The sequence below is a fragment of the Amphibalanus amphitrite genome, unplaced genomic scaffold (genome assembly GCF_019059575.1).
Source record: "Amphibalanus amphitrite isolate SeventyFive unplaced genomic scaffold, NRLGWU_Aamphi_draft 000066F_arrow, whole genome shotgun sequence".
Classification (NCBI taxonomy): domain Eukaryota; kingdom Metazoa; phylum Arthropoda; class Thecostraca; order Balanomorpha; family Balanidae; genus Amphibalanus; species Amphibalanus amphitrite.
In genome coordinates this window covers 275,489-296,696 of record NW_024881562.1, presented here as the reverse complement: position 1 = coordinate 296,696, position 21,208 = coordinate 275,489, and the positions used below count along the sequence as shown (strand labels likewise).

At 51.9% G+C, this 21,208-nt stretch overlaps 2 protein-coding genes across 7 annotated transcripts; one reads left to right on the top strand and one right to left on the bottom strand.

The window, feature by feature from the left end:
* Positions 1–323: 323 nt before the first annotated feature.
* Positions 324–15,541, top strand: LOC122378842 (conserved oligomeric Golgi complex subunit 4-like). Of its 6 annotated transcripts, XM_043360387.1 has the most exons (15): positions 348–355; positions 2,974–3,153; positions 3,576–3,595; positions 3,734–3,911; positions 8,924–9,307; positions 9,633–9,789; positions 10,123–10,229; positions 10,558–10,725; positions 11,042–11,172; positions 11,454–11,567; positions 12,023–12,245; positions 12,617–12,883; positions 13,340–13,525; positions 13,921–14,049; positions 15,090–15,541. In XM_043360387.1, the coding sequence occupies exons 2-15, from the start codon at positions 2,983–2,985 to the stop codon at positions 15,219–15,221; spliced, it is 2,367 nt and encodes a 788-aa protein (XP_043216322.1). In that variant the 5' UTR covers positions 348–355; positions 2,974–2,982; the 3' UTR covers positions 15,222–15,541. The 6 variants fall into 6 exon arrangements, with proteins under 6 accessions (XP_043216317.1, XP_043216322.1, XP_043216321.1 ...); XM_043360382.1 differs by lacking the exon at positions 3,576–3,595 and having other exon boundaries at positions 324–355; positions 3,714–3,911; XM_043360386.1 differs by lacking the exons at positions 348–355; positions 3,576–3,595 and adding an exon at positions 362–386 and having other exon boundaries at positions 3,714–3,911.
* Positions 15,542–16,862: 1,321 nt separating this feature from the next.
* LOC122378828 (cation channel sperm-associated protein 1-like) lies at positions 16,863–18,203 on the bottom strand. The gene has a single exon (XM_043360360.1). The coding sequence runs from the start codon at positions 18,201–18,203 to the stop codon at positions 16,863–16,865; it is 1,341 nt and encodes a 446-aa protein (XP_043216295.1).
* Between the last annotated feature and the right edge of the window lie 3,005 nt (positions 18,204–21,208).

Here is a 21,208-nt window from a genome sequence, read left to right as displayed (position 1 = left end):
TGAAAAGCCGAGATATGCCAGCCGGCCGGCAGCATATTGATAAAAAGCAATAATCGAACAGCATTCTCAATTCCATTTAATGTCGCAGGTGCGCTGTTTTGATAATGAACTCTAGTCTCTAATTGTCAACATCGTCCTCATATATATTTCCTTCATTATATGCTTTCACCATGCTTTTCCAGAAATTTTACTTTTAGTATTTTTCATGTCAATTTGTTTATTTTTTAATAAAAAGAGTTTTTGAAAATCCGTTTGCTTTGGCAATATTTGGTTTGAAAAAATACGTGTCCCTTTTATTCGGAAAATGCGCACTTGTTACATTTGTGATGCGAAAAAGAGTAAAACATTACGGGAGGTGGGCGGTGCTATGTGTAGTTCTGTGTATTGTATTGTATTGTATTTCAATTACGGCCTTGATTTCAATTTGTATTGTATTTACATGCGATCCACATTGACATTCCACATACCATGCGCGTGGCGATTAGGTACTGCTCAGAATGTGTTGTGTGTTGTGTACCGTGCCGTTCTCTTGCTGAATTTCGCTCGTATTTTGATAATTGCTGTGCATTTTTTTATACATTACTAAGATTTTAGGAACTGCTTGTTGACCATAAGTAAGTGAATAAGAGGGGCGCAATAGGTAATCTTGCCTTGCCCTGCAGGGCACCAGTACCAGGTCTGACGCAGCTTTCCAAAATTATATTATCATTATAGAGTTGGGTGTCAGCAGTCAGAGTTGCATATCAGTTGATCCATATTGTCAAGCCGAACACATCTAAGGCAGTTTCATCACTCAAGCATGCCTCTATCAGATCTTAGCAAAAAACAGATTCGTGTCCTGAGATGACCTCACGGACATACAATGGGTAACAGCCAGCAGGTGTGGCGGCCTGGGCAGGTGCCATTTCCCGGGGCCAGACGCCGGTTCAATGTGACATGATTAAAGAGGCACTTTCATATTTTCTTACTTGACTTATAATGGAAAGGGCTCAAAATAACCTGACCTCAGGTCACTGACATCTAAATTCCGATATATGAATTTTGTACACACTGTTGTTTTTATTGATTGCTGAAAGTTAGAGTGATCATTTTTTTGTGGCTATTGCACTTTGCAGGCATTTAAACTTTTTTGTGAAGTGAGATCTCTTGGTGTGGCAAGGTGATCTGACTTTCAGTGACATTGGTCTGAAATTTTTACAGTATGTCAGTAGGCGGAACTATGGTCAAGCGTACCCATTTTCGGGAACGCATTTTCGTTCCCATGTTTGGGAACGATAAACCCAAATATGGGAACGCCATGTAGGCATTATTTAAAACAAGAAAAGGAACCGTTAAATGACGTCCAAAAAATATAAAACGATCGTGAACCGCCTGATATTTGTCTCAATATTGTTGGGAAAGAGTTTGATATTGTAAGGCCCATCGTAGTTTCAAATCGTTCGCCTATTTCTAAAGCAGTCCATCATCCGGGCCGCGAGCCCAAATTTGGGAACGCTCTCGTACACTGGCGCTGCAAGCGTTCCTTATTATGGGAACGGCGTACCCAAAATTGGGAACGATTTCACCGACGCCTTTCAGGGGCTCTTTTCATTAACAAGCATCACGTCCAACGCCGCAAATTATTGTTAACGCAACAATCATCAGATGACCTTTCCGGCAAGACCGTCGCATGTTTCGCCCGGTCTTCTGCGCTTTTATTCCCGTCGATCTCGCAGCGGGCACGCGGGCACGCCCCCCTCTGCAGGATTACGTAATTCACAACGCTCAGCGATGTTCAACAAGGTCTTCCATGCTTATATCCACCGTCCGCGCCGAGGGTGGAGACATGTCAAGCACCTGTCTGTTTATCACCGATAGTTGACGAGCACAAGTGAGTATCCAAAAATGGGAACGCTGAAATGTTTCACTCTCAAAACACCTAGTCCCAATATAAATCTACTTTTTTCCTTTCTTAATGAGTGTAAGTGGCAAAAGGCCTGGTAGGATGGGCACGAGAAATGATCAAAATTAGCATGAAAATTATAAATAAGGCACATAGGGCGACCTGCATAAAAGAAATTCCCCCAAAACGATCGTACCCCCAAAATACCGAAGGCAAAAACCACGCTCATGACGCTCCTTAAAAGCAACGCTAAACAGCTAGCATCCAAATAAAATATGTCTTTCAGGGTTGATAAAATACAGCTGAATAATTTTAAACCACTTAAACTGAGTTTATAACAGTAGTTCGGTAAATTCACTCGCGTTCCACGCGGTCGTCCGCCCCGACACCAAAAGTCAGCAATATTACCTCGGGACCGTACGCGTCTTCGCTTGCATTTGTCAGGATCTGGTGTCGATAGTATGAAAGTTCATAACCAGGCGAAAATTATTATAGTTGACCTCAAACTAAAAAATGCTTCATTTTCCTTAAAATTGCATGCTAAATGTCGTATAACCCATATTTCCACCATTCTGTCATTTTTAAAAAATCATTAGAAATATCATTCCACGGTCAATTTCCTTGTTCCACGGTCAGATTAAAGATAACTTTATGGAGATTTAGTAGAGACGTTAATTAGCATGCACTTTTTCGAGACGTGATGCACTAATGAGTTTTAGTGCGCGAACGGCCGAAAAATTGCCTTCCGTAGTCATAAATGGGAACGCTCGTTCCCATATTTGGGAACTCCGTTCCCAAAAATGGGAACGTTCCTATATTTGGGTACTCATGACCATAGTTCCGCCTACTGATGCGCGGAAAAATGTAGGAAAGGTGTTCCCGAAATGGTGGCACTTTGCTCTGCCGTTTTTTATAGATATTTGCAAAAAAACACAAGGGGTGTTCAAACACCCCCAGCAGGGTGCAGCTTATTGGAGTTAGTTATATTGTTGCAAGGACTTGGCCAATAAAGTGTTGGTAAGTTGATGAAGAGTAGAGTATCTACAGCATTGTTTAGAAAATGCATTGAATGCACTCTTTCTCCGTTTCAGCAATTGACCATGGACATGGAGTCTTCAGTTATTCGAAAAGAAGCTGAGCATGCTAGTAATGACAGGAGGAATGGTGATAAAGCCAGCAAAGCAAATGGAGCAGCAATAGACCCCACTATCAAGGAACTGTGCTCTACTGAAGAGATTGATGCTCTGTACAAGAAGCTTTCTGTGGATGAGGCAAGTGAAAGGCTGAGCTAGTACCTACATAGGTATTGCTAATTGTAATAGGACTGACAAGCTGCTTGAGCCTTGATGTGATGCAAAGAGGGTCTATGGTCTGAAATAGATATTGTCTTAGCTGGAGCGCTGACCTCCCAGTCCCCAATTCCATGTGTCTTGGAGAGGCTGGATTCCTAAATGAAATAATGACTTCCTGTGCCTACAGGAGAGGCCAGAGTCATGAATAGACTGCTTTAGCTGGAGTTCTGACTTTCCTTGCCTCCAGGAAAGGCTGGATTTAAATGGAGACTGTAATTTTCATGTCCACAAGAGAGGCTTGAGTCTGAAATGGAGTGCTGACACTCCCCAAGCCTGCAAAAGAGGCTGGAATCTAAAATGGATACTGTTTTATCTGGAGAACTGACTCTTCTTGCCCACAGGAGAGGCTGGAGTCTGAAATGGAGTACTGTTATCTCTGTGCCCACAGGAGAGAATGTAGTCAGATGTGAACTGTGATCTCTGTGCCCACAGGAGAGAATGGAGTCTGAAATAGAATACTGACTTCCCCATGCCCACAGGAGAGGCTGGAATCGGAGATGGAGGCGCTGCTGGACCAGCGCTGCCACCTGGGCGCCAAGATGGCTGGCCTGCAGAAGATGGCACCCAGCCTGCAGTTTGTGCACGCCGACGCAGACCAGCTGAGCAAGATGATCTCTTTCACCACCACCCTTGCCATCGACGTGTCGGCCAAGGTCCGCCAGCTCGACAGGGCCAAGGTAACGAGACTGCAGCGCTGTACGACGCTGGGCAGAAGGATAACTATCACATCCTGCTAGTCTGATGTAATCGCAAGTAGTGGGACTTACTTGGAGTGAAGTCTAATGTAGACGCACCGGCACACGTGCAGTCGTCTCCTGCAGACGGGCCCCGTCCAGTCCGTCTGCGATCGGTCCGTCTCAGAGTCCGAGTCCGTCACGCTCACTCCGCCCGCGTCCCGCACACTCCGCCAGCCCACTGGCGCGGGCCGCGTGCCGCGCGACCGACCGGTCACGTCCCGCCCCGGGCGACGCACGGGCGAGTCCAGGCAGTCTCGGGGCTGCGCACGGGCGCTCCCAGGCAGCTTGCCGGGGCGGTACGCACCGAACTTAACCTAACACCACACCCCCACCTGATCTTCAAGATCACTTAATTATGTTGCGAATCCACACAATAACCAAACTCGCAGCAGAAGCGTTTCACTTCGACTGGTCTCCGTGCGCTTCGACGCAGACCACTTTGCTCAGTCGCCCCTGGTTCCGCCGAAGAAGTCTCAGGCGCCGCTCCAACGGCCGCCGGTGTCAACACGGCCGATGACGTGCCAGAAGAAGATGCCGCGGGTGCTACAGTCGCCTCACTCCCCGGCGCTCCACCAACCGCCACAGCCGGGTCGCCGGCCACGATGGCCGCCGAGTCGGGGGCCGCGACGCTCGTAGTGATGAGCAACGGCGGATCATCAACCGCGGGCCCGGCGGAGCACCGCGTCACGCCTCGCTGCGCAGCCGCTCCATCACGGTGCGGAGAGACTCCCTGCCGCCGCCGCAGATCTTTGACGTGACGGGGTACCCCGTCCACTTCTACCACCCATGGTGACAGCACGGCGGTTACGACGCCCGGCCGTGACCTGTCTGTGCATCGAGAGCCCTGCTGGCGGACCCACACCGGCTCGCCGGCCACCAAGCCTCTCACAGGCTGGTGCACATCCTCCGCTGCACCTTCGAGCGAGCGGTCAGCGTGTTGCACACAATCTCGCACACGGTATCGGTAGACGCCACTTGCAGGTGACTCCTCTTCATTCTCTCCGTCCCGTGGCGTGATATTGTAGATGTGCACTGCCTCCTCAATGGAACACCTCTTCCTAGCAGCAATCACCTTTACCGTGCGGTGGTTACGCTCGATGATGCCATTACCAGCTGGAGCATACGCTGCTCTGAATCGCAGCGCAATGCCCCATTTTGCCGCAAACGCCGCGAACCGATGCCCGCGGAAAACTGTGTCGTTGTCGCAGAGTATTTCACACGGCGCACCGCGTTCACAGAAAACTCTGTTCAGGAACTCGGTCACAGCTTCAGCGTCTGGACGGCGCAGCAGGCCCCATAGACAAAACCTCGATGGACCACAATCGATAAGTGACAGGTACGATTGAGACTGATAGTGCGTGATGTCGATCGCCAGGCGCTCCCACAGCCCGCTCACCTCGAGAGACCCATGCGGTAGCTGAACGGGCGCCGGATCAATGGACTGACAGATGTCACACCGGGACACCACCAGCTGCACGTCGGCACGCCTGACGCTCCTCGTCACATCTCGGCGCGCAAAATACAGTGTTTTGCGGACGCCAGGATGACCAGCTCTCTCGTGAACATCCCTGATTGCAGCTGATAGAGTCTCTCCAGCGGGCACGACCACGGCAGCAGCCACAGTTGTGCGATGATCAGCACGGAGCCACTCTCCCGGCACACGTGTCAGCGCATCGGCACGATTCTCGCAGGAACGCACCAGCGTCACAGAGACACTGAGGGACAGCTCCTCAACAAGCTGCCTGACGATGCCGACCCTCCGCCGGATCAGCAGCTCACTCTGCGCCTTCGTGCGGAGCCGCGCGCGCCCGGTCAGTGCGTCACTGAGCCATCGGTGAACATTCACAGAGTCCGTGCGTAGCTCGACGTCCTTCATCCCCCATGCCACGGCAAGGTTTAAACCTCGGACTGCGGCATCTAGCTCCGAGAGGTTAATGTGCGAGCTCTCGTCTCGTCGCAACCAACTGGCGTCCTCGATCGCGCAGCCCTCTGGTGTCGTGATCACCACTCCTTCCGCCAGAGAGCTCGCGTCTACCCACACGACTGCAGCATGGCCGTTCACACACCACGGCCCACGGACCGGATCGCATTCCGCAATCCGCGTCGAAACATCCTGCATCTGATCCCGGAGAGCGTCATCTTCGACCTCGTCATCCCACCCACGCGTCAGGCCGTTCACCCTGCGCTTGAGAAACGCAGCCGCGGGGCGCAGCCAGCCACACACTGGAAAATGGGCCACGATTTTGCCGCACCAGGAAAACACGGCACGCCGGGTCAGTCTGGCAGGGGGAGCCTCGACCGGACTGTCTCGGGCCCACTGCAGTCCATCGTGTCCACTGGACACACGCAGGCCCAAGACACGCGCGCCGTCAGCTGCTCGCACGGGCGGCTTACAATCTAGGCCAAACCGACGGAAGTGATCGATAACATACTCGGCATCGACGACCGATTCGTCCACGAGCAGGTCATCCACAAAGCCCAAGACTCCACGCTCCACCAGTGGGTCCTGCTCCAGAATCGTCTTCACGACGGCACGCATCACTTCCGGCGCTACGCTGAGACCGAATCTCATCCGCGTCAGGCAGAAGCGCTCACCATCCAACATCACCGTCTGGAAGGGCCACAAACGCTCGTCCACGTGCAGCTGCAAGTACGCTCTGCGAAGATCAACGACGGCCACATTTTCTCCGCGTCTGCGCCAGCGTCTCAACTGCTCAGCGCAGACGTCGGCCTCAGCTGTGTGAGCCGTGATGTGCGAGTTGAGCTCTCTGTAGTCCATTACGGGGCGAACCTTCTACTTGTTAGGCTGATTGACTGCCATCAACGGAATAAGTCCACGTGGAGGTCCAAGCCGCGACTCATCGTACCGAACCAGCCAGCCGTTCGCCACCCACTGACGAAGCTCTCCGTCAAAGTCCGCACGAATGCCTTCAGGAATATTGTACATCGCGACCTGATTTTTCAAGTATTCTGGGGCGGAACCAGCGGACCACTTCCAGGATACCTTCCAGGTCCGCTCCCGCCGGTCGAACTGCACTTTATAGTCAGGGGCATCGACAGAAAGATCGGCCTCCAACGCAACAGCGACACCGCAGAACACTACTTCTGTCGGTGACTTGACGCTGACTCCACCCAGAGCTGAGATCCCGTCCATGCCGAGGATCATGTCCACTCCCAGAGGTTCCTTTTCCATCACCAGCACCGAAATCTCCGCCATCTGTCCAGGCGATGTATCCACGGTGACTCGACCCACACCGTTGCAGGAGAGCTTCTCATCGCCCACCGTCGTCACGGTCACAGAGCGTTTAACAAAACGCTCACAGCACGACAGATGGATAATATTATCAGTGCACCCTGAATCGACCAGCGCAGTTCGCCAATGACCATCCACCAACAGCCGTGTGATTGGCAGCACGCCGCTCAGTGTCGAGTTGGAGAGGACGCCGGCTGTGACGCGTCCTCCCCTGCCAAGTTTCCCGAACGTCGGGGACAGCCGGCCGCCAGATGCTCGACACTTCCACAGGTCCAGCACCGCCTGCGGCGCCGCACACCTGCTGGCACAGTCGCAGCGGTTGCAGCATGGGCCTCGACAGCCGGTCTTTCAGACGGCATCCCAGTCCCCGACTGAGATGGCATCGTCGATCTCAGACGGCGACGATCTGCCACACCTGCCGCCGCGAGCTGCGCCCGTCCATCACTCAACAGCGCCCTCGTCATGACCAATGCAGCGGTCAAGTCGAGCGAGTCGGCGCGCGAGCTGGCTCGGACGGTGTGGCGCACCGGCTCAGGCAAACCAGCTACAAACTTGCACACCAACGATCTGTCCGGCATGCCGCCGAACAGCTCGGCCAATCGACGAAGGTCGGCAAGATACACATCAGGAGATTCCCCAGCCTCCAGCCTCCGGGACTCAAAACGCTCAAAGGCAGCGAACTGATCCAGCGCAAAAGCTGCGTAGAGAGCCTGCCTTATCGCGTCCAGGGAGAACCGATGCTGCGACTCCATCCCCTGCCAAACAACAAATGCGTCCCCGGCTAATCTCAGCGGCAGGTGAGACTCCGGTGCAGCCCCCCCTCAGCTGACAGAGCATCTCTGCTCGCGTGAACCACTCTACAACATCAGCAGATCCATCAAACTCGGGAATCAGTCTGGCGTCGAAACTCATTGCAGCCACAGGAGCCGAAGGCTGCATGGGAAACGGCACGGCAGAGACAGACGTCAGCGGCCCGGTCACCGACGACGTCACACTCAGCATCGTCGATGGAACGGCGGTCGTCACACTCACAGAGACCATAGATGAAGTTCCAGAAGTACCCGGCGCTGAAGTCGACATCTTGAAGAGCCGAAATAGCTTGTAATCGCAAGTAGTGGGACTTACTTGGAGTGAAGTCTAATGTAGACGCACCGGCACACGTGCAGTCGTCTCCTGCAGACGGGCCCCGTCCAGTCCGTCTGCGATCGGTCCGTCTCAGAGTCCGAGTCCGTCACGCTCACTCCGCCCGCGTCCCGCACACTCCGCCAGCCCACTGGCGCGGGCCGCGCGCCGCGCGACCGACCGGTCACGTCCCGCCCCGGGCGACGCACGGGCGAGTCCAGGCAGTCTCGGGGCTGCGCACGGGCGCTCCCAGGCAGCTTGCCGGGGCGGTACGCACCGAACTTAACCTAACACCACATCTGATCACTGAGACAGATACTTTCCACCGGGTCCCATCTCTTTTTGTTTTGATGTTTTGCTATCAATTTTGATGCGAAATTATTTTGAAACTATGACGTTATTTGTGAGTTGCATTACACGTTCAAATTATGTGAAAGTGTCATCATTCTTTGTAGAATCCGTCATGAAGTTGTCATGATTTTAATCATGAATTCGACCTTCTCTGCTGTGTGAGAGAGTATACTCTCTCCCGCATCCCGTGCAACCCTTTGTCACTCCTCCCTCCCGTCTCCCTCAGACGCGTGTGGCCGCCGCGCAGCAGCGGGTCAATGACCTACTCGACCTCAAGTCGTGTGCCGAGGGCGTACAAACAGCTCTACAAGCCGAGGACTTTGAGCAGGCCGCCGCGCACGTGCACCGCTTTCTGGCCATCGACGAGTCGGTGGTGCGTCTCTCTGAGGCGGGCGAGGCGGCTGCCGGCCGCGCGGGGGATAGTCTCAGCTCGGCTTTTGCGCTCCTTCACAAGGCTGAAGTGGAACTGCACGCGGCCGTTGGCGCGCGATTCAGTGAGGCTGTTAAAGCGGAGGACTTGGCGTCGATCGAGAGGTTTTTCAAGATATTCCCTCTGCTCAACCGACATGATGAGGGAGTGAAGAGGTTCGCCGAGTATCTCTGCAGTAAGGTGCGTAGTGGCGATGGGCGATTGGGGTAGATAAAAACCAATACAGCCGTGGGAGGGGAGTGACTATTGGGAGTTTCAGGGAGATACGTTTCCGAGAAGAAATATTTCGATTCGAAGCTAAATATGTAGCCATTAATCAAACTTTATGCTAGGCGTGACTTATACGCGTTTGTTCAATCCGAGATGCCTATATGTGACACTATGCAGTGGATGTAGATACATTTTTTTATGAATGCAGTTACCGTAATTGTTGTGCGACAATTATAACTTCAAATGCGTTTTTAATGCAATTCCATATCCACCCATACGATCATTCCTCCCTCAGCTGGAGGCCAGCGCTGCCAAAAACCTGCGTGAAGCCGAGCGGACGGGTCCGAGCGAGCCGCGCGCTGCCGTCATCTGGTCTGACACTGCCACACTGCTGTTCGAGGGCATCGCGCGACTGGTGGAGATCCACCAGCCCATCATAGAGACATTCTACGGTAGGGCATCGCGCTATCAAAGAGACATTCTACGGCAGGATATTGTGCCGTCATAGAGATATTGTGCGGTAGGATATCTCTTTATCAGATATCTTCTACGGTAGGACATTGTGCCGCATAGACACCCTTCTACTGCGAATGGAGACTAGGAGGAATGGCGGGGAAGAAGAGGGAGTGGGAGGGTGTCGGAGGGACGGTTGTGCTGTTCTCCATCCTTGCCTCCCAAACCTCACCTTCCCCTGACATCTCCGCCTTCCCCTGATCTCCTTCCCTTCCCCGCCCTTTCCTAACCTCCCCTGACCTCCCCTGACCTCCCCGTTTTTCTCTCCACAGGTCCTGGCTGGCTGATGGCCACCATCGAACTGCTGCAGGCCTCCTGTGACAAACAGGTCTCCAAGATCGTGGCCAGCTTCAACAAACACAGATCCATCGACGCAAAGGTCCGTGGCGCCCGCCAAATGCGCTCAGTGATTTCTGAAGAAAATGGACGTTCTTACGGTTTTTCTTGAATTGCATATTTTCCTACGACTATGTATGCTTAGTTTGCACCCTTCCCCTGCCTGCTTAGTACCCAGGCGACCTATATGCGGGAGAATCTGCGCAGTGCACACACATCTATCTGCGACCGGCCCCGTATAGGCTCTCTGTATGCTCCCCTCTACCGGTCACCAAGTTAATCCATGCTCGGAAATATATGCTCAGTATATTTATGTAATGTATCATCGAACCAACACACCCCTCTATTACTCCGTTTCCCGGCCTGCCCAGGTGGCCCGCGTCCGGGAGAGTCTGCGCGCGGTTCGCTCGGGTACCGCCGGATCGTCGGCCGGTACGCCCACCCTGGACCCGCGCGAGCTGGACCCGCTGCTGGCAGAGCTGACCATCCTGCACGCGCGCACAGAGCTATACGTGCGCTTTGTCCGGCGGCGAGTGATGGTGAGAAGGGTCGCACGGGTCGTACCGACGGCACCAGCCGCAGTCAGTCGCGGTGGGTTGTCTGGAACGGGACTGATAATGGGGAATATTGTGTCATCAACAGGTGGAATTTAGCATAAACAGCAGGAACAGGAGTAGTTGGACGGCAGCAGCTTTTGAAATGCTGTTTGAAATTGTATGTTTGCGAACCTTGTTAATTGATGGATGGAACATTTAATTACGCTAATCCGTTTTTCCTTACATATAATGAAAATTTGAACAAGCGTCCGAAATGTTATGCATCATTTTATCCGCATGATTTCTTTATCACGTCCAGAATGACATCGAGGTCGGCTTTTTCGACAACGAGCGGGCTGAAAAGACGGCGAAGCTGGAGAGCATCATCAAGGACAGCGATCTGAGCCGCTGCATGCAGGAGCTGGTCGGGCAGTATATCACTCTGGAGAGGTGAGGGCGCGAAAGGTGGAGTTTACACACATGATGGCTCCACTTTCTCAGTCATGCAATGTAGTTTGCGTCATCTTTTCGTTTCGTTGAAGCTACAAACATAAATCGTGCGGGTTTATACTTTTGACTAATGTTAATGAATGGCACTCCTTCTACCATGCGTTCTGAACTTAAGTGAAAAGTGGCAATACAGAGAGAATTATTTAAGCATTTAATCACAGCTGCTGTGATATTCCCGACTTATTGACGATTGACTGACCTTCCATTCACCTCCTCTTCAGTTACTACGTGACCGAGTGTATCAGCAAGGCGGTGAAGCTGGACACCATCGAGGAGGGATCACTCACCTCCAGCATGGTCGACGACGTCTTCTTCATCATCAAAAAGTGCATCAGGTGCGTGCAACGTAATCCAGCTGTAGCTGTGCCGACTGCGTGGATCGATTGATGCGGAGTATCGACTTGATACCGCCGTATAATTCAGCTTGGCTCAATTTTATTGCAGGTGCTCTCGGGTTTTCTAAACTTTCTCGTATGCAAAAGTTTCCTGTTGATCGATAGAACTTATTTCTGCCTAACACAATTAAGTAAGCAAAACCTCCATATAGTATGTTAGTTCTTCGGCTCAGTTGGGCTATCGGTGGCCATACAATCTGCTCTTCTCACCATACGTCAGCTCTGAGACAGTATGTCAACCGACCCCTCCCCTCTAGCTACGGCTCAGACGGGTTCCGTCAAGGTCAGTATGAAATGTCAGCTAACGTCCCCTTCTCTTTCCTCCTTTTGTGGTGCAGGCGCGCCCTGTAGGCAGTATGGAGTGTCAACTGGCCCCTTCCCCTTCCTCGTTGTAGGCGTGCCCTCTCGGGCGGCAGCGTGGACGGCACGTGCGCCATGATCAACATCGCCTCCACACTGCTGGAGACGGAGTTCTGCTCTGTTCTGGAGCGACACCTGCGTCAGGGCTTCCCGTCCGGTTACCTGGACCTGAGTCAGGCATACAGCGTGCTCCAAACCAGCCTGCAGCAGGGCAAACTGCACACCACCGACACGGATGCGCAGAAAACGCAGTTCCTGGTGGGTGCCCTGGAGCCGAGGGTGGCTTTTTATTGCGAGGTATCTTATGGCAATAAGTGCACGTAAGGGAGTGCTGGAGCCCGGTTAGTGGTTACTACCTCTGGTTTTGATACGGAGCATAACGATGCATTTTTGTTTGAGAAGGTCGAAAAGGGGCATCGGTGCTACCTAAGATCCTTCACCTATGCAATCTGCGTAATATGGTAATCGCTCGTCCAGTATTGAACTTTCTTGACCGTTGCAATGGGCACATTCTTCCACTCGGCACGCCATGAATCCTCAAGCAACCAATCTGACCATACAGTTCATTTAGTCTCAGAATCTGTATAACACCCGAAATCTCGGCGCTGCTGACCCCCTCCCCCCCCCAGACGGCGCTGAATAACGCGCGCGCCAGTCAGGAGTACGTCTCGTCTCTCTGCACCACACTGCGCCAGGAGGTAGCCGCCCAGCTGACAGGCAGCTCCAGCCACGAGCGGGACAAACTCGAGTCGTGCGTGGCGGGACTGCAGGCGGTGTCCTCTCGGTTCGCCACCCTGGCCGAGGTCGGACTCAAACAGCTGCTCTCCAGCGCCATCAAGCCGCGGGTGAAGCCCTGGGTGGACGGATTCACGGCCGTCAGCCATGATATCACAGAGGTCAGTGCTAATGGGAGTCGTCAGCCATGAATTATCACAGAGGTCAGTGTTAGTGGGGTCGTCAACTACCTGTGTCACTTCAACTGACAAGGGTCAGTGGGACCTTCAGTTATGACATCACAGAGTCAGTAGAGGGGCCGTCAGACATGTCAAGAATGTCAGTGTGGCCCTCAGTATTCAGTAAATTACGTAGGTCAGCTGTGGTTGTGGGGCTGTTGCTGACATACGGATGACTACAACGCGTATGCGAGTTTAGTAACACTCCTCCCCTTCAGGACAGATTCTTATAATACTAATTCGCCGACCCAGCACTCTCATATTATCCCTTTGCAGGACGAGCTCTCGCAGTACGAGGCCTGCTCATGATTTTCCTGTCGCCTAGGATGAGTTCTTGCAGTGCTCGACCGCGGGCCCGCTCATAATTCTCACCCCCCCCCCGGCCCCCCTTCCCTTCAGGACGAGTTTTCTCAGTACGAGGCGGACGACCCGTTCGTGAACCAGCTGGTGGTGCGTGTGGACGGCCTGCTGGCCTCCTTCCGGGACACCCTGCTGCCCGCCTCCAGCCAGGCGCTGGTGCGAGCTGTCATTGAGGAGGTGGCCGCGCAGCTGGAGAAGAACATCATGAAGTCGCGCTTCAACCGGGTTAGTGAAGGGGGAGGGAGGGGAGAGAGAGAGAGAGAGAGAGAGAGAGAGAGAGAGAGAGAGAGAGAGAGAGAGAGAGAGAGGGGGGGGAAGTGGCAGAGCGGCGGAGGGAACGGAGGGTAGCCGGGGAGCAGTTGCCTGAGTGGTAGGGGCGGGGACTGGGGAGAGCCACGGGGTTGGTGAAGGCTTCTTGTACACTGATTCATCGCAGACATGTGTCGGTTTGGTGTCAGTGTCGTGTCAGATCGTATCATGTCAAGTTATTGTGTGGATTATCAGTTAGGCACTTCTGTCACTCACCTCTGTCAGGGACTTGCGTCATTCACCACGTCTGCCAGTGACCTGTGCTGTGTGTATCAGTAACGGTGACCACTGACCTCCCCCGTTCCACCCAGCTGGGCGGCCTGCAGCTGGACAAGGAGGTACGCACGCTGACCGCCTACCTGGCCTCGGTGACCACCTGGTCCGAGCGGGACCGGATGGCGCGGCTATCCCAGATCGCCACTCTGCTCAACATGGAGGAGGTGAGACGCCATCTTTACTAGCGTGTGTAGTAACTGACTGGTGTGCATTGGGCTACCTTCTCTAGCCTGTAAGGATTTTCTGCTCTTTATAAGCCGAGCTGCGGGGTTCAATGGCCGTCACTGATCGGGAGACCGTACCGACCATCAGGCGATCCCAGTCGACTGGCGACAGGCGACTGGCGATCCCAGATGGCGATCCCAGTCGTCTGGGTTACGGCGCACTCTCTTCACCCTTACGTGAGGAGTGCTGGCGGTATACTAAGCACCGGGCGTGAATTAGATCTACCATGGTGAGCCTCTCGCCCTCTGCCTGGCCTCTGCTCACCTCATGCTGGTTTACGGCCCCTTGGCCCACTCAGCTGGGTGACATGAGCTATGACCATTTTAACGAGCCATCGTCACCGTTTTAACTAGCAATATCGGTAATGTGAAGGTTGCTTTAAAAGCCAGTCGTCCCGACTCAGTCCTAGCCGACAGCTAGATGAACTCATTCTGAGACATCGGTGTTAAGCTTTGCAGCGAAGTTTCCATTACGCACCGCGGCTTCTTGTGCTAAGTAAATCTCAATGTCGAATTGAAAGTGAAACGGAGACCTTGGCTGCTTCTTATTGTTCATTTTGTATGAACAATAGCAATTTGCTACATGAATTGGATGTATTGGACTGCGTTTGCATTTTGCATTTAGCAGTGTTTTTATGTATGGGTCCAGAACAGGTAGGTAGATTCACGAGGACACGTACCTCCTCCGTAACCTGGTTGGGGGTATCTGGGTCTGCATATTCGCTTTATCATGCTTGCAGGTTTCTACTTACGCAACACTGCGGCAGGATGACCTGTGGGTCCCGATGGCTTCTGCAGTCCAGACGTCCAAAATCTTCAACTCATCATCGTCATCATCCACTTTGCAGCTGATCATATTTTATTCTTGCCCTAATTCCTCATAGGTTCCACTGTTCCACCACTCCTTTCGATGTTTTTTATTACACTCCATCGCATGTGCTCTAGTCGCCTCCGCTCTCACGTCCGCCTTCGGTCGGCAGGTGTCTGAAATCAGCGACTACTGGGGCGTCTCCTCCACCATGACTTGGAAGCTCAGCTCTGCAGAGGCGCGGAAGGTCATGCTACTCAGAGTCGACTTTAAACCGGAGGACGTTAAGAGGCTGAAGTTGTGAGAAATGACGTTGAAGTCGGTGTTGGCTGCGAGAGGAGAAAGCCGGAATCGATAAATTCCGGTATACGTTCATACAGCTCTCCGTGCTGGTGATAAGGAAGGCGGAAGTTTAGGCTCATTCCAATTAAATGGCGAAGCACGGGTGTGGGTGACCCGCACTGTTTGTGTTCGTGTGTGGAGTGGCGGGATTGATCGCTTGACGTGCTGCTCGTTGAACGCCCGCAACGTCTTATTATTAACTTATCGGGAGATGTTGATTGACATGCTATGCTGTTGTTAAAGGTTTGTGACGGTTGTATAAATATATTGTTACTTTATTTGTATTATGTTTCCCTCTGGGAAGATTTTTGTCAGTAGCCTTGGATGGATGGAACAAATTAGCAAGTTTTATCATCGGCACGGTGCTGAAAATTTGTACATTTTTCTACTGTGTTGTACGTGTTTTGTGCGCTCCCTGCCAGCCCTGCCAGGCCGGGCGCCGTTCACAGTAGACTGAAACCCACCACGAGCTCAGGACGAGCTGGGGGATATCTCATATACATAATATTCAAATTGAGCCGCCAACCTACGTCCGCACCGCCCATCGGAGCAATATCAAATGGAGTTGATGGTTGTCCTAGAATTGATGAAAATTTGCGATTGAGCTCATTCCTCCCGTCACTGAAGTCCCCGTCAGCACAAGACAATCACATCGTTCACGAATAAGTGAGCCTTGGGTTCCAAGATACCCACCAGCTGAAAGCCCTAATGCAACATTCACGTGGTTACGTTGCGGCTGGTGCAAAGCAAAATGTGCGCTCAAGTGTGCGCTGTCCGTTCCCGACAATCGAACGCTCTGTATGTGGACTTTGTCCTCTCGCAAGATATCGGATCTATTCGTGTGCCTCGTCTCTGCAGGATCCGTTGCACCATTAATCCGTCAGGTTTCGGCGGCGACCGGCTAGCCGAGTTTTATATCACTGTTGCGAAGCTTACTTCTGTGCTCCTAAACCTGCTGAACTGGTAGGCGTTATCAGTGGAACTCAATCCGTCTCATTTTACGCATCTACTCCCCAGATTCGCTGCCACTGCCTCCGCTGTCCGGAGCTTCTTGGAGCGAGAACTTATAAATTTGCGACCATATTGCTGGATACGTGATCATTGCACTGGTGTGTAATGACATGTTAACTCTCTGGGGTCTGTTGGTTGTTAATGCCTCCATAAGCATCGTTTTTCTAAATGTTCTGCTTGTTTTTTTTTATAGGAACCACAATGGCCTACCAATTGACGTCCTCATCCTCACTGTCGTCATCACATAGGTGCACAGGATCCCTCGTATGATCAATTATATGACATGGTCAATGATGTGATTAAAGAATATGCAATTTTTATTGAGCTATCAAAGTGGGAGCGACAAATACAATTGGATGCATCGAATATGATACGGCTGACGTAGACAGACGACAACCCCTTTCTGGACGACGGTGCACGGAGGTGCGCACGCCTTACATCATACCTCCTCACACAATCCACAAAAAGCATAGCTCACTTGACACTTTGACATGACTTCAACTCACGATATACTCTTCTACACGACACCAAAGCTCGTCGTTTGACAGCGCCTCTATCAGCGAAATGAAGTCGAACCGTCTCTCCCGCCTCACTACTCCTGGGTCTCCTCGAACATGCAGAGGTCGACCTGGTGGTTGACGAGCGACTGCTGCTTCTGGTGCTGGTACAGGTGCAGCTCCAGCGCCGCCAGCAGCTGCAGGTAGCGGTCCTGTCCGGCAGCGCCCGCGCCGCTCAGCTCGCTGTAGTAGGCAGACGTGGCCCGTCGCGACTGTTTGTCCTTCGTCTCGCCCTCGGCCGCCTCCCAGTCGCTGTCCGCGTCCGAGTCGTGCATGTCGCGCATCAGCGTGGCGTGCCGGGCGCGCTTCCGCTCCTGCGTGGAGATCTCGAGCGTCAGTTGGAAGTTGTCCAGCAGGACAGCCACGAAGAGGTTGAGGAAGACAAAGTACTCGACGACGATGTAGAAGAAGAGGTAGAAGAAGAGGGCCGTGTCGGAGCCGTTCTCGGTGTAGATGAAGAACCAGTCGTCGAGCGTCAGCAGCTGGAACAGGGTGAGGAAGGTGGCCCACAGACTGCCGAAGCGCCGGTGGTCGATGGACTCGAACAGCGACTTGCCCATCACGGAGAACATGTACATGACGACCGCCATCAGCACGACGATGGAGCCGATGGACTGGATCGACTCGAACATGGTGGTCAGGATGACGTTCAGCGAGCTCAGGAAGCGGATCGTGCGCAGCACGCGCAGTGCTCGCAGCGCGCGGATCGCCTTGAAGATGCGGAACAGCCTGAGGATGCCCATGCCGCCGATGTCGCCAGTTTCCAGAAGCAAGGGTAGCACGAACTCGGCCAAGTTGTTGACGATGATGAAGAAATCGAGGCAGTTCCAGAAAGTGTAGAAGTAGTACTGCTTGTAGGCGATGAGCTTCATCGTCGCCTCCGTGAGGTAGATGCCGAGAAAGACGTTCTCGATGACGACCATGTAGATGCCGGAGTTGATGCTGATATACTTGAAGCACTTCAGAATCAGCGTCACTGTGTTTAGCAAGATGATCACCAGGATAAATGTGGAGAAGAAGCGCGACTCGACAAACTCGTAGGCGGCGCAGCGGAACGGCATGGCACCGACGAGGATGCGCGCCTCCAGCTTGTGACCTCCGTGACGCGGCATCTCCGCGACGCTGCGCTCCACCTGCAGTGTGCGCTCGGACGCGTCCTCGACCACCTGCCGCAGCGGCGTGCTCTTCTGACCGGCCACGGCCAGCGTCTCCAGTACGGCCGACATGCGCCGGAAGTCGGAGACCTTGCCGATCAGCGTCCGCGAGCTGTTCGCGTCCGGGTTACCCAGCAGCGCCGCACTCTGGTGGTCGTTGGTTGACGATCCCATGCGCTCTGGCTGTTTTTCCTGGGATGTGGACGGCCCCGGTGACGCCATGGCGTTGCCTATAGGGGGAAATATGGTGACCTAGAAGATGGGGTGATATGGCTAAATACTAAGGCACGCCCTGCTCGCCACAATTTATTACTCCTAAATGATGTAGGCACAATGAACCATCCAAAACGCAGCTTTCCGGTTTTACTCTGATTGCATGACCATTGACTCATCCTGTCTTTAGCCAAAGAGGGCTGAAATCAAGCTAAAATCGGTTCCAGGGGGCGTCGAAGTCTAGTTCCTACCAACCTGGCACTCCCATGCCTACGTCACCACGAGGACGCCCGAGGGCATTTACATGTTGAAGATAGGGAAATTGCCATAGTTTAGAGCCGCCTGAAGGGCAGCCTTGAGATAAATGATCATGTAAATGTGTGCTACTATGATCATCATCATGTTATTTATCCAAATCCAGGGCCAATTAATGGATAACTTGTCACGTTTTCCAGTAGTGATGCGCTAACTTTCGTGGTTCTTGCAGCCAATAAGGGTGTTTCATAGTGTGATTCAGCCGCATTATCGACCTTAATGCCATAAACCGCCACGGAAAATACGATTTGCAGCTTCCTGGCGTGATAGCTGCCAGTAGGGCTCCGGAGTCGGAGTCATGAAGTCGGCCGGAATTGACAGTTCTGACCTGAGTCGTCGAGTCAGAGTCAGAGTCGATTTTAAAAGCTGGAATCTGAGTCAGTCACCGAAATTCGATCCCCTCCGCAGACCTTTCAGGGTTCCGTAGTCGGAGTTGTAGTCGGTCGGAGTCGACAGTTCTGACCTGAGTCGTCGAGTCAGAGTCAGAGTCGATTTTTAAAGCTGGAGTCTGAGTCAGTCACCGAAATTCGATCCCCTCCGCAGACCTTTCAGGGTTCCGTAGTCGGAGTTGTAGTCGATCGGAGTCGACAGTTCTGACCAGAGTCTGAGTCAGAGTCGATTTTGAAAGCCAGAGTCGGAGTCGGAGTCACCAAAAATCCATTGGCTCCGCAGACCTGCTAGGGCTGTGAAGTGTGGAGTCGGAGTCGGTCAGAGCCGACATTTGAAATCAAAGTCAGTTGATTTTTGAAAGTCTGAGTCAGAGTCGGAGTCATCAAGAAACCCATTGACGATCCGCAGTACCATGCAGTAAGGGCGCTGCCGATCGATGCCCTGAATTGCCTATGAATTGAATGAATAGATGACAATTAATTAGGTAGGTACCTTCTATTATTCATCCCCTGCCACTTGGAGGACTTACTTTCAGTAGAAAAAAAAACGCATTATTGTTTGATTGTTTATTTATTGACTTTTTAAGTAGTTTATAGGGATACAGACACAAAACACAATGATAGCACCTCGCTGGTGCAAATCATTGCTAGATAGATGTTGAAATGTGTTGCCATTGAAGAATCTACTGATTTTCCTGGCGGCTCTCATTTTCAAGCAACTACTGGTCTTGTAAGATCTCTTGATTGCTCACCGTCTGGCGTCTTCCAAGGTTTTCTGAAAGCTAATCAAACGTTACCATGGCTGCTCTTGATTGCATGGCGCCTGCTGGTTCTGGGTTCTTAATTGGTGGTTCTTGCGTCTGATCCTGTTGCTTCATGTTCCATCACATCACATTAAACTTCTAATCTAATGGAACAGCCACTTTTACCTTTTATTTCACTATCAGTCGACTTGCATTTACCCCTGGCCTGCTCGCCCTTTTATTTCCACGCTAGAATCTACCAATTATTGAAAAAGCCTCGGATGAAGAAGCAAGAAAAGTATGTCAAGTTAAATAATTGAGACGGTCCTAGAACACCAGAAAAAAAAAAATCAAAAAGCCTGTCCATCTCACTTCCCTCATTTCATAACAAAAACCAGGCAGCAAAACATGCGAAAGAGTCCTTAGCAACGCCCTAGCAACGTATTTGTCTGAAGTGCGCGATATGTGTCACATCTGGAAAATTTAGTAGGTACTTGATTATTAACTAGAGTTGGGCTATATAAGCTAGGCTTTTATATAAAAAAATAAGTATTTGCTTATTGAATTTATAGCAACTGGTCGCTTAGCTTTGTAATAATGATTGACTACAGAAAAAGCTTGTTTGCGACATATTTGTAAAGAAACAGCGGAAATAGCTTTGACTCGTGCGCTTTTCTAGTACATTTTTGGTAGAAAACTTCGTCCAACCTTATGTTTTAGGGCCTTGATCGGTTCGAAAAAGAGTTGAGCTGAATTTGTTTGTATCCGAAGAGCTGCAGGTGACTTCCGCAATAAACGCTCCTCCAATGAATGTCATGCAAACGGTAAATGTGCTTCTGTCGCATAATCCATCCGAAGCCTGCTAAAATCGATCGGTTCACAGCCGAACGTGAATATAAAAAAGGGGACTTTTTCTTCTCTAAATTGACTTCTGAGCCACGAAGCGACAAACGGCATAGGCGGCGGAACGGGGGGGGGGGGGGGCACCGGGGCACCGTGCATCCCCTTTGATTTTGGCATTTTAACATTAGCCCTATGGCGTTGCATGGAAAGAATGGGACCAAAAGTCGGCAGTGCCCCCCCCCCCTTAATTGAAGGTGTTCCGCCGCTACTGACAAACGGCGATCAGAAGGCTGTCAGAAATCATGAAACAAATGTTTCAGTAATTTCTTGGGCCAGGTCCAAAGCTCAGTCAGATCACAAGAGCTCATCGAAGGTCAAATTTTCCCGATTGAACCTTTTTAACTCGTAAACCAATTCAGTTGCAAAATCGTGGAACTGCTGACATGACATGAATGACATATCTTTATGACATCCGCTGACATATCCTCTGCTTTGACCTAAGGTGACCTAAGTATTTAACAATAGGGCAATGTCTTATAGGAGGTCTTACAGTGCAGTATCTTATAAGGGCCTTGTCCTGTAGGAACCATTCGGTTGTCGCTAGTCACAGCGAACTATTTTTTCGGGAACCGTCTTCCAGTCAACGCATGATAAATCGGTATTAGTAAGCCTGGCGTCCCAGGAAGATGCCAGATTGGGACGATGGAGATATATAGACCAAAAA